This window comes from Phytophthora sojae (assembly GCF_000149755.1).
Source record: "Phytophthora sojae unplaced genomic scaffold PHYSOscaffold_5, whole genome shotgun sequence".
Classification (NCBI taxonomy): domain Eukaryota; phylum Oomycota; class Peronosporomycetes; order Peronosporales; family Peronosporaceae; genus Phytophthora; species Phytophthora sojae.
Window position 1 is genome coordinate 5,042,880 of NW_009258119.1, and position 11,936 is coordinate 5,054,815.

Below are 11,936 nucleotides of genomic sequence, written 5' to 3' on the forward strand. Positions count from 1 at the left end.
CAACGCAACGCACTGGGAAGGCGTTTGCTCCCGCATACGTAGTACACACACGCATATAAGCACCGCAGTAGGACATGCACACATTAGAATAAGGTTGAGCGGGTGACCACTGCAGACGGTCGCACGCTGAGCGAGCGCGCGGGCGCTGGCTTCCTACCCTGTAGATTCTGATATGAGAGCTGTTGTGAGCCAGTCGCTCCAAACATGAAATTTCACGTCTGGAAAATTTACATTGCGTCAATGTTAGCGATCACGCAACATTGGAGCCCATCAATGTTATTGATCCCACACATTGAGGCTGATTTTCAATGTTGCTTTAATGACTCTCCTTCCTGAACGTCTCGATTACGGCGCAGAAGGCGAAGTACAGATGTTTCGTGAGCAGGATGGCGATCGCGAAGTCCACCTTTGCCGCTGCCGCCCTCGGTGCTCGTTGAAAGCTTCTCAAGTGAGCTGTCCTCGGGCGTACACTCGTGCTTGCTCGATGTGCATGACGTTCGGTGGGGAGCTAACTGAGAGAGCATTCACGTGGCTGCTCCTTGAATCGCTTTGCTGTACTCGGTTTGGTTGGTGCGATACCTCCACCGTATTCACATGTAAAATGTCGAGTGCGTTCCGATGCGCATGGTACCCGAAAGGATAACGCGGACAACGTTACGCCATTCAGAAAGCGTGCATTGATCCACTCCTTCCAGCGATAGCATAGCACACTACCGGTAGCAGCTACGGGCTCGAACTGTTGGTGTTCCTGAATTAATTGTCCTCAGGCAATTAACTTTAATCTTCCAAGCTTGGCTAATACATGTATGTATTACATGTATGTGCAGGTACCGGTACACAGATATCGATGTGCGAACAGCACATCCACGATTGACGGCCAGCTGGAAACAGGGCTGGGATTGGAAGAACGCAAACATAAGGTGCGTTACCGAGACGCTGTCCGGCAAAGGTCCGTCAGTGTGCACAGATGCTTCGAAAGAACTGTCTTCTGTGAGCTGTACATATATTACATGTACTTAAGTATTATATATGATGCCCTTGCAAGGTCCACCCCACGAAATGACGAAATACGCAAAATGTCGTCCATAAAATCAGTCAGCACCGTACAGTCACATCATGTGCCACCCAGATTTGATGAGGGTATAGACAATGTACGCCCAGCCGCCCTGTCTGCCCTGCTACGGTACCCCCAATCGCACCTAAACGGAGTCGCGCTGATGTGAGTGTACCACATCACTGAGGAGCCTCTGGTCCTCAGACGCACATTAACTTGGCCTGTATTTACATTTGTGTATTATGATAGCTAGTGTACAATTCTGCATATTGAGAAGTCTAGATAACCAACAACACGGTTAATCGTTAACCCCATTAACTTGGCCGATGCACTGATGTACATTTATTTAGTTGACCGATGCGCATTAACTCGACCGGTCGAGTTATCATGCATTCACAATGCGCATTAACTCGACCGGTCGAGTTATCATGCATCTCAATGCACATTTACTCGACCGATGCACATTAATTAACTCGAGGTTTATGTATGTCGTCTCCTAATCGCACGCTATACGACAACATTAAAGGCCGTCGGCAAGAAGCGTCCGTTCTACGCTGGGCTGCATTGGCGACAAGGGGAGGTGGAGATGGAGGATGCTGGTAGACGTAGGGCGTCCTGGCTGGTTGATGCAGAAGTGAGGTACTAATAGCTCCAACTACTGATGGAGGTTAGTAGCACGTTCAAAACAGAGCTACTGGCGAGCGAAACATTGGACTGGACTGGCTGCTGAGATGACCATTGTTATGCATTCAAGACCTTGCCACTTCGTTTATAATGACAAAAAGCACATATTCACAGCCACACTCATATTTCGGCGCTTACACGAGCTAGCGCGTTCTTTTCGGCCAGCACGAGATCGTCGAAGCAAGCTGAGGTGAATGACACGACTAAACGTATCGGTAGAGATTTTTATTTGAGTCAATAGAGGTCAAGCTATAAAATAAAATGTGGAAGAGTATGCTGAAAAACTCGTAGTATTTCCTCATATTGTATGTTACTTCAACAGAAACCTGATGCATTTAACTGCAAGGAAGGCGATAGAGAAAGACCTATGCTTCTACATGTAATTCGGCTGCATGTGCCGAAGGTGTGCCCGTCAAACTATGCAACACAAGTTACTTGATTAATTAACCCTACCACTATAATGTACAAGTTCTTAGCGTAAAGCAATCCTGTTGTAGCATAACGTGTATAGTTTCAGATCGGAATTGGCTTTAGAATGGTTTAAAATTACTTTCAGTTTCCATTGCTGTTTTGTAAGTTCGTCTAGCATTATTGCTGTAGGTGTTACTGGTGTCTATTAACCCGCGATCCACTACAGGCGCTCAAATACTGTCTATCTTTTGTATGAGCCAGCGTCGAAGAATACGAGTCTTCGAGGGCAATATTTTCCATACTTCGCGTTGCTGCTTTGGTACATGTATTGGCCTGAGTTAAGGTGGCCGATGCCACCCGGTGGTTAATGCGGGTACCGCAAATGCGGTCGCACCAGCATTCTTAACCGATGCAGCCGCAATGCGGCCTGTTGAGAACGGGCCTCAGGTCCTGCAGCGGCTAGACGTATGTTTTAGCCTAAGCGTGACCAACCTTGCTGCCAATGTTGCTGGAAATTGCAGCAAACGCGTACTAGCTATCATTATTCTAATACTTATGGCTGGATCGTATTCGTTACAGTACTGTAAAGTCCAACCCGGTAGTATTAGATAACCTACTTAATTGGTTTAGGCGTACCGCAAATTCCGAACAATCATAACGACGTCTAGCACGAAGATATATTCTTTTAGGGGCGGAACTATGATACTCAATGCTATAGTTCTTCTTTTCTTAATGCAGCCTGCCTTCTTCCGATCCGACCTGAGGCTTAAAAGGCATCAGTCGAGTAAATGTGCATCGAGATGCATGATAACTCGACACGTTGCTTGCTATTTGCTGAAATACTTAATATGAGACGCTGGGATTGGCTAAAACACCGTGGCTAGAGACCGAGCATTCTAGAATGATGTGCGATCGAATGGAGGTGGTGCATGTGTTCTTTTGGACACTGTATCGTCTCTTTGCGGTGCTGCGGGCAGAATCAGGGTGTCCGCAGATAGCTTTGGACACAAAACGTATTTTACAGGTGTTTTGGATGCGTTGTCCCACGAAATTGGGAGGAGCGTGTGCCTGTTGCTGACAGACGATACTCGCAGTTTAGTTTAGAGACGTCGTTTGGCTGCTTCTACAACTACTAGTACTGAAAGGCGGCAGGCTTACACGATCCTCTGCTAAACTACTCATATTGGTACGGTTCTTACTATGGGTATTTGTACCCGCAGATTCACCAAAAATGACTTGTTGATACAGTTTCGAGTTTTTTCAGCTTTTATTTAATGTATTGGGACCCGGGGGGAAACTTTTACTTATATTCGTACTGGGTGCGTCTCACTTGGGAATCCCTGGCGCCTGATTCGCAGCATCAGCCTACTGTGCCGCAGAAGTGAGTGCTGGTGTTCAGCTTTTTCTTAGATTGTACTATTGAGGAAACACTTGCAAATACCAACGAATCCACTTATAATTATACTAGTTCGATTCTTTTATCAATTTAAAAATACGACTTCCACACTTTTTAGTGCACTTTAATGCATTTAATGCATTTAAATAGGGCTTCGCGGGGGCTGAGATAGCAGAAAACTAGAGGTTTGGGCTGGTAGTGCATATTTCAAGCACTTCAGTCCTGCCTGCCCGCGAATGCACTTCAATGGAGGTCGGCGCGCTCACAACGACGAACTCGAAGTGCTGAAAGTATTTGAAAGTATAATTTGGAGTATACTTGCACGCATCCGCGTTGAACGTGGTTGAGTACTTGCCGTAGTGACTGGCACTTCGCAATGCAGCGCACTAAGTCACTTCTGTATTAAATAAACTGAGAATACAATACGCCGACTACGCATTATAGAAAAACTATCGATACTATACGCATCTACTGCGCCTGCTTCGCAGCCGCAGCATCTGCGACTGGCAACAGCGACCACCAGCCATGCTGATCGTCATGTTCATGAGGCGCACCACAGGGCCGCTTTCGAGAAGCGCGGCTGGCGCAGTGGTTTTTCACGATGCTGGCACTCTTGACTGGCCGGCTTCGAAAGTCGACACCACTGAGGCCGCCCGCTCCGCCAAGACCGCCAGTGCCACCTCCGAAGCCTCCAGCACCAACGGTGGCACCAGCACCAACAGCACCACGAGAAGCACCCGCTTCGAGCCTAACTGGTCGTTGATCACCTCGTACACGACGCGTTCCACACCACGGGCGCTGATCCATCGTACTTCTTGTGGTTCACGCCCATCATGTACATGGGCGTGGAGTCCTTGGGCGGCTCCGAGTTCACCACCTTCTAGCAGCCGCCCTCGAAGTGGGCATGGGCCTTCTCCGTCGTCGTGAACGCACCCGTCGACTCGCACACGTACGTGGCGCCGGCGTTGTATCACGGGCGACGGGCTGCGCGCCGCGAACACGTGGATCACCTCGCTGTTCACCACCAGGCTGTCGTCGTTGGTTTCCACCGAGCCGTCGAACTTGCCGTGCGTAGAGTCGTACTTGAACAGGTGAACGGGTCAATAGCTCGTTGATGCCATGGCGACTGGACGAAGCGTAATGAGTTGGCATAATCTTTCTGATAAAAAATCGATCTATTTCCAAAACCTTTCTCTGCGTCAGTTCGTACCGTGCAGGTTCGGACAATTTCATGTCCGAAAATTAGGCTCGGACAATCCTATAATTTGATATATTATTTTTAATCATTACTCCCCCGGTAGGATAAGTAGGATGGCGCGCCTACCGGTAGCCTCAACTTTAAAAATAAAGTTTGGCTCTCCCTGTAACCGACGCGCGCAAATAAATAGATCACCAGCAAGCTTAGATAACAAGGACTTCAGACTTTCATTCCGCGTCGAATTTGACCGCGGGAAGATGCCAAAGCTGCAGGTTGGAAATCGGGTTTGCGGTAAAAGTAAGAAACACGCTGGCAAGACTGGAGTCATCCTTCGCGTGCTGAAGGAGGGCAGGCAGCACACTTACGAGGTCCATGGAGTACGAGGGCTATTGACATTGTGTCCGCGCGCTCAATAAGCATTGAAGTCACTTTGAACCACGCTGGAGATGGCCAAATCAGCGATGGGGGCTCATTGGTACCTGGCAGCACGGAGGGTGCCTGCCAAGTGGTTTGGGAGGAAGAGAGTTCTCCTAGCGGCGAAGACGACGGCAGTGACGATGATGAAACACTCGAAGGCCACTCGGAAGAAGAAGACGACGATACCGTGGTCGCTCACGGCCGTATGTGGGTACCCTGTGATTCTGTCTCAGTTGACGCGGGGTGTCAATTTTCCTCGCGAGCAACTACATTTCTGTGGTCGGCGCACCTTCAGCTTGGGGAGAAGTCCTTAATTAAATACTTCTACATCATGTACCCCATGGGCACTCTCAATGAAACTATTCGACTTATCAACAATAATTTGGTGGCAAGTTCATTTCGCTCTATTGGACCAGGTGACTTTTTTCGCTGGATAGGTATTCGTTTAGCGATGGCTGTGGAGCCACGACGGGGATCCCTGCGGGTCTATTGGGAAACACAACACAAAGAAGGTTGCGTGAATACTCCGAGCAACTACGGGGAGAGATTTCAGATGACACGGCACTGTTTTGAGCAAATAATGTACGCACTTTCATTTTCCGACAACAACTCGACTAGTGACCCGTGGTACCCGATACGTCCATTGATTCAGGGATTCAACGATCAGAGAACCAAGCATGTTTCTCCTGGAAACATTATCGTAGTCGACGAGTGCATGAGTGCCTGGAAAGGCCGGGATGCTAAGTACACTCACGATGGACTTCCCCATGTGACTAAAATTGCACGCAAACCTGAAGGAAAGGGGACAGAGTTGAAGTCGCTCGCAGATGGAGATAGTGGTGTGTTGCTGGGACTCGAACTAATGGAAGGTACCGCTCGCCAACGTCGCAAAGAGTACTGTAGTGAATTTGGGGAGGGTACCTCGGTTGTGTTGCGATTGACGGAAAAATACAAAGGCACAGGGAGAACTGTTGTGGCTGATAGTGCTTTTGCCTCGGTGAAAACACTAGTGCGACTCGAAAAAAAGCTCGGTCTGTATTTTATGGGCATTGTAAAAACGGCAAGCGTAGAATATCCAAAGTGCCACATGAAAACTTGGATTGACACGCAGCCGACCCGGGGTTCGTTCAAGATCATGTCAAGTTTTACGGACAACGGAAAACCCATTTATGCGTTGTGCTGGGCGGATCGAAAGCCCAAGATGCTGATATCGAACCGTGGAACTACCCTCGCAGACTCCGATAGTATTTGCACTCGTCATCGCACTGTGATCCGCGATGGCAAACTTGAGACACAGCGATACGAAAAGCGTGTCCCGCGTCCTCAAATGGTTGAGCTTTTTTTCAGTAAGTTCTCTACTTTTGACGTCCACGACCATCTTCGCCAGGGATCGCTTGCTATTGAGCGTGAATGGATTACACAGAGCTGGATGCATCGAGTATTCGGAACTATCCTGGGGATGGTAGTTGTGGATGCCTACCTAGCTTATCGCCACGAATCGACTGAGCGTCAATTTGTCGAAAGTACCGTGCTGAATTTCAGCGATTTTGTATCCCAGCTCGCTCATCAACTCATTTTCAACGAGCACACCATGAAGCGAACTCTGCGAACCGACAGCGGGTCGACCAGTACGGATGAGGTGCGTATTCGCTGGACTCTATTCGCTACTCAGTATATGCTGACAGTGCGTCGTTATGTGATCGCCAGCCTAGCCACACCTTGAAAGCCTTTGGAGATCTCCCACAATACAGTGAAGCGCGTAAGGCAGGCAAGCGTGTGCAGCGGCAGTGCCGCCTGTGCCACAAGAAGTGCTCCTACTACTGTGTAGGCTGCTCGGATGTCCATTTGAAGTCGTTTTACGGTGTGTGTGGGCCAAGATCGCACCGTGCCTGCTTCAGTGAGCATCTTGCATCACCTTCTATCTGAACCTTCTCTTCACATACATATGTTGCATCATACTAAACACCATATAAAAATTAATCTATGCACGCCTACTAGTAGGATTGTACCCATGCTACTGGTATGCTTTCGACCTGGGGAGAAGAGATTAAAGATCTGTTCAGGCTGCGGCGAAGACCGAACGCTGTCTGTACAAGTTTATATTTCGTCACCACTCGTCGATTCATCTCCCAGGGAGTGATGGTATACTCGGTTTCATTCTCAAGACTGCAGCTCTGGTTTTGGCTCTGTTTTTTTTACACCTAGCTGGAGACCGTCAAGCCCTCGCATCCGTATGGCTCCAGTGCATCACCAACTCAACCCTGGCCAGCCACGAGAAGGACAAGGACAAGGACAGCTCCACCGTGGCCAAGTTCATGAAGGTGACGAGCGACTCGACGCCTCGCAGAACGAGGATCTCGTGTCTGAAGGTCGTCGACTGCTTTGACCAGGTGGCCAAGACCAACAAGACGACGGAGGCGCGCGAGTACATTACCCGGAATGGCTCGGTGCAGAATGGCAACACGTATGTCGACGCCCCCGACAAATTATGTCCCCAGTCGGGATGGTATTTCCATTGCCAAATTTGGCAGCAGATTTAGCGGCGGTCTAATCGCAAATACAAAAAGTCAACCGCTGTACAAGATTAGTGTGGGATTTAGTTTTACCGACGCGGACACCTCCCGATTGTTTATGTGAGGACAGAAGTGGGATTTCTTTCGTTCTTATCTCTAGCTTGGGGAGGGGATTCCAAGTCGCCACGAAACTTTGACCTTGGCCAACTTGCATTATCCGCACAAGTCGAACAAATGATGCGAGGCAGGGCTCGGTAAATCCGTATAAATAAAAAGTATTTGCAGTAGTTTACTGCATTAACTCACTGATACCCCATCACCAATGTCGTTCAATTAGAAATATAAAAATGAAATCTACACAACTTATGCTTGGTATAATGGTTGGAAATTATTAACTGGTCAGATTTACACTTTTAACTCTTCACTTTCTTAAGCTAGTCCCTTTTGCAGTGTTTTTCTAGTTACATGTGTCTAGCTGACGATGCAAAAGTGACAAGCGATAATGTAAAATAGGGATGCAATTCCATTTTTAGTTTACCCGTGCGCAGTCTCAATGTCTAGGTTTAAATAAAAACAGAAAATGCAGTGCCATTAAAATGGCACTGCATTAGTCTGACCCAGAGTAAATCTGAATAGCATTTTGTTTTTGCTTACAATTATTATACAGACTGTATAATACAGTAAGGCGGTAGTCTGACATACTAATATTCAATTCAGACTAGTTACCTATATTCTAGTAAGTAATCCTTACTTTTGTACTATAACATGTTTTTCAAATAACATGTAAACCCAACAACGTATGTATATTAAAATGATTTGTTTAAAAATTTTAACCCATCTTTTTTATTATTATATGAAAATATTAATTTTGACTAGTAAAATAGTTTTCATTTCCGTAAAATAATTTCCAACTAGTACCGTAAAATACGCATTCTAGATCTCCGTTTAGCGGTCGTAATTTACCAGTTGTTCCGCGAGCGCAACAACTAATGAGCAGCAGCAGCGCGGGCAGCACTTCGGTCGCGGAGCAGCCCGCGACCATCACGGTGGCGCCCGCGGCGACGGTCGCGTCGTCCGGCGACCAGTGGCGCGTGTTCCTGGGGCTGGCGCTGCTGGTCGCGTCCTACGTTCTACGCGTGGAGGTGGTGCGCTTCTCCCTGCGCGTGGCGCGCCGCATCGTGCCGGCGCTGTTCGCGTGGCTGCGCGAGTTCGAGAAGATGCTGCTGCGGCCGCTGTCCTGGGTGGTCTTCGTGCTGCTGACGTGGTTCTCGGCCTACGTCATCGACGTCGAGACGGTGCTCAGTATGGACGCGGGCACGCTACAGAGTATCATCACGCTGCTGCTGGGGCCGCCGCTGGTCTGGGTCGTCATCTGCTTCTGCAACTACGTGACGTGGGGGATTGTGCGCGTGCAGGGCTGGAGTCGCGCCGTGTCCAAGGACGACGATGACTACAGCAGAGTGATGATCATCACGGAGGGCATTGGGGTACGTCCCCAATGTTTGCAGCGGAAGATTTCAAGATGGTTGACAGTCTCTTTTGGCATTTGCAGGTGATTAAAGTGCTGTTGGTGGCGACGGTTGTGTCGACGTGTATCATTGACGAAATCGGTCGCTTCACGGACTTCGAGTCGGGGCAGGTTTCCACGGTGGCGGTGATCATGGTGGAGTTTGTGTTCGTGTTCGGGGCTCACTCGTGGGTAAGTTATACGAAGCATGTTTTTGTTTTGAGTTTTATCACTTTTTCATCTGACGTTTGTTGTTATTGTGTGTGATGTAGCTGAAGAATATCATGGGTGGATTGATGACGCTGCAAGACGAGCAGATTAAGAGCGGGATTCACATATCTTTCCAAGGCCATGAAGGCGTGGTGGAGCGTTTGTTTCTGCAAGGGTTTTCATTGCGGCAGTACGATAAGGGGCTGGCGTACATCCCGAACAGTATCATGCTGGAGAATGCTGTGACCGTTCAGAGCAAGAATCTGGACCGACGCTGCGTCATTCCCGTGCATCTAAGTCACTCAACGCCAACGACAGCGCTGCGCGTGTTTATTCAGGAGCTGGACAACTTCCTCATGCTGCACATGATCAACCAGCGCACGAACGCGAAGGCTGACGTTCTTGGGCTTGAAAAGCCAAGCGGTGGCTGGAACATGATGAACGTGTACGAGCGCAGTAAGAAGCTGGCAACGGAAGAAGCGCAACCACAAGGCCGCTTCTGGATCAGCATTGAGGCGCCGTACCTTGTGCACGTAGTGTACTACTCCCAGGAGCGGCATATCAAGGGACTCTTGACGGAGAAGACTGAGGTTTGCCACCACTTCTTGCTGATTTATTTCGCTTGGGCGTTGAGAACTAATGGTATGGTTGCGGTATGTCTTACTTAGATTGTGCTCCAGATAACGGATCTGATGACGAAGCTTAAGCTGAGCTTACACGATGAAGAAGGAGGAGGCCGCGCTAGCCCGTCTCCTTCCGCTATGTCGTCGACATCTGCAAGTGCTAGCGAAGCCCCAGACTTAAATGACCGTCACTCGAGCTTTAGTCCGGCACCGCTTCCTGAAGTCGTGACCAATCGCCGGCGGAGGCGGGCACCACCTGCCAGCGAGCCACTTGGACGACGAGTCCTGAACGAGTTCAGCGACGGCAATATGTTGCGCCACCGTCGACCTCACGATAACCGTGGGGAATTTGTATAATTTATCAGTATTCCTCGAAATATCAACGTGTCGTTTGCTGCACATTAACACGGAGCCGCTGAATCGTGTCGATAATGACAAAATTCACCTATGACAACATTTCAAATTCTGCTCAGCTAAACACAAGAAATATCAACAGTATAGCGGTATCAAAGAACCCACCTCTGTTTTCGCCTGTTCGAGCGAGGTGAAGCGCTCGCGATCCATCAGGACGACCACCTTCACCTTGAACATCGAGTGGAGTTCGACACGCACCGGCGGGGGAGGAGGTGCAATCGGTCGGCCGGTCGCATCAAACGCGCTCGAAGTTGCACTCGACCGTGCACGTGAACGGGGTGTCCCAGTGCTGCTGCTTGCAGTTGACTGGTGTCGATCTCCTAAAATGCTATCGTCACTTCCAGCGCTGGTGCTGTCGCTGCTGGCACTGCTTGATCTGATCGCGTATGCCTCTCGCCGATCTCTGCGTATAGCAGCAAGCGCCTCACTGGTCAAAGCGTACGTTGGCAACACTGCCTGAAGCTCCCGCATGAACTCCTTGATCTTATGAGAGGGAGTCGTAGGGTGCAGACGCAGCATAAGCGAGTGCGTATGCGCGTCAAGCGCATTGCCACTTGTCTGGTAATTGTCAGCAAAGATTCCGTTCGGCACAAATATCCTCGACCCGTCCGTGCGGCGCATGGTTGTACGGGCGAGTGATACCCGCTCAATGAAGCCCAGTAAGTGCCGCACCTTGACCTCGCTACCCGTTCGGAAGGGCTCCGCAAAGATGAGGAAGAGGCCCGTCGCCACATTCTTCAGCTAAACTCAAGCAACCAACAGAAAAGAATTAATATCACTTCACAATGAGAACGATGCAAACAAGTAGCAACCTACCACCGTAAAACCCGAGAGAACGGCAACCAACTCGACGCTGAGAAACCCCACGACGAGCAGAAACCGCATGAACGAGTTGGAGAGGAAGAAAATGTAGAAAATCTCGATCAGGATGAACACGACGCACACGAACTTGATGGACTCGGTGATGACGAAGATCCGAGCGTCGTAGTCCGACGAGTAGCGGTCCCATTTGAAGTACCGGATGAATATATTGGTGACGACTTTGCGCAGGGCAAAAGTTCCCATCACCAGCGGCACCGCGATCAGGTAGCTCAGGTACTGCATCACCTCGTCCTTCTCGCTGCCCAGGTCCAGAATGTAGCGGGCCACCACATCGCGCACCAGCACCAGAAACAGCACCCACCACAGGTACGTCAGCATGTAGTGATGCACGTCCGCGATCCACCTGCAGCGGCAATAATAACATTAATTATAAATTCTGGAAAATTCAATAATTAATTAAACGGAGGGCTCCGCACCGCACGCGCTTGTCGAGCCGGGAGCGGATGGCGTTGAGCAGCATCTCGATCATGGGTCTGGACAGCAGGAACGCGGCCAGCGTCGCCAGCAGCGCCAGCCCCACGCGCCAGAAGATGAACGGGATCATCGCCCCGACAAAATCCTGATGCTCCGAATTAGCTGTAAAAAATACTTTGCACGAAAAATAACGTCTTTCGTAAATACATTACC

General features: G+C 49.4%; 7 protein-coding genes across 7 annotated transcripts; 5 read left to right on the forward strand and 2 right to left on the reverse strand.

The window, feature by feature from the left end:
• Positions 1–4,013: 4,013 nt before the first annotated feature.
• PHYSODRAFT_334149 (hypothetical protein) lies at positions 4,014–5,117 on the reverse strand (the record flags this gene model as incomplete). Its single annotated transcript, XM_009531406.1, has 4 exons — positions 4,014–4,234; positions 4,320–4,425; positions 4,499–4,627; positions 5,109–5,117. 4 exons carry the CDS (start codon positions 5,115–5,117, stop codon positions 4,014–4,016), a joined length of 465 nt encoding a protein of 154 aa, XP_009529701.1.
• Positions 5,118–5,350: 233 nt separating this feature from the next.
• PHYSODRAFT_449424 (hypothetical protein) lies at positions 5,351–5,872 on the forward strand (the record flags this gene model as incomplete). The annotated part of the gene is made up of 2 exons (XM_009531407.1): positions 5,351–5,603; positions 5,673–5,872. Coding segments are annotated over 2 exons (453 nt in total), but the record flags the coding sequence as incomplete, so codon positions are not given.
• A 3-nt stretch (positions 5,873–5,875) lies between these two features.
• Positions 5,876–6,322, forward strand: PHYSODRAFT_391694 (hypothetical protein; the record flags this gene model as incomplete). Its single annotated transcript, XM_009531408.1, has 1 exon — positions 5,876–6,322. A coding segment is annotated over one exon (447 nt), but the record flags the coding sequence as incomplete, so codon positions are not given.
• A 165-nt stretch (positions 6,323–6,487) lies between these two features.
• Positions 6,488–7,086, forward strand: PHYSODRAFT_507869 (hypothetical protein; the record flags this gene model as incomplete). The annotated part of the gene is made up of 2 exons (XM_009531409.1): positions 6,488–6,799; positions 6,868–7,086. 2 exons carry the CDS (start codon positions 6,488–6,490, stop codon positions 7,084–7,086), a joined length of 531 nt encoding a protein of 176 aa, XP_009529704.1.
• An 85-nt stretch (positions 7,087–7,171) lies between these two features.
• PHYSODRAFT_263091 (hypothetical protein) lies at positions 7,172–7,700 on the forward strand (the record flags this gene model as incomplete). The annotated part of the gene is made up of 2 exons (XM_009531410.1): positions 7,172–7,180; positions 7,404–7,700. 2 exons carry the CDS (start codon positions 7,172–7,174, stop codon positions 7,698–7,700), a joined length of 306 nt encoding a protein of 101 aa, XP_009529705.1.
• A 1,633-nt stretch (positions 7,701–9,333) lies between these two features.
• Positions 9,334–10,370, forward strand: PHYSODRAFT_507964 (hypothetical protein; the record flags this gene model as incomplete). Its single annotated transcript, XM_009531411.1, has 4 exons — positions 9,334–9,372; positions 9,453–9,980; positions 10,059–10,138; positions 10,217–10,370. 4 exons carry the CDS (start codon positions 9,334–9,336, stop codon positions 10,368–10,370), a joined length of 801 nt encoding a protein of 266 aa, XP_009529706.1.
• Positions 10,371–10,392: 22 nt separating this feature from the next.
• On the reverse strand, positions 10,393–11,853 carry PHYSODRAFT_509894 (hypothetical protein; the record flags this gene model as incomplete). The annotated part of the gene is made up of 4 exons (XM_009531412.1): positions 10,393–10,458; positions 10,533–11,168; positions 11,244–11,652; positions 11,726–11,853. 4 exons carry the CDS (start codon positions 11,851–11,853, stop codon positions 10,393–10,395), a joined length of 1,239 nt encoding a protein of 412 aa, XP_009529707.1.
• Between the last annotated feature and the right edge of the window lie 83 nt (positions 11,854–11,936).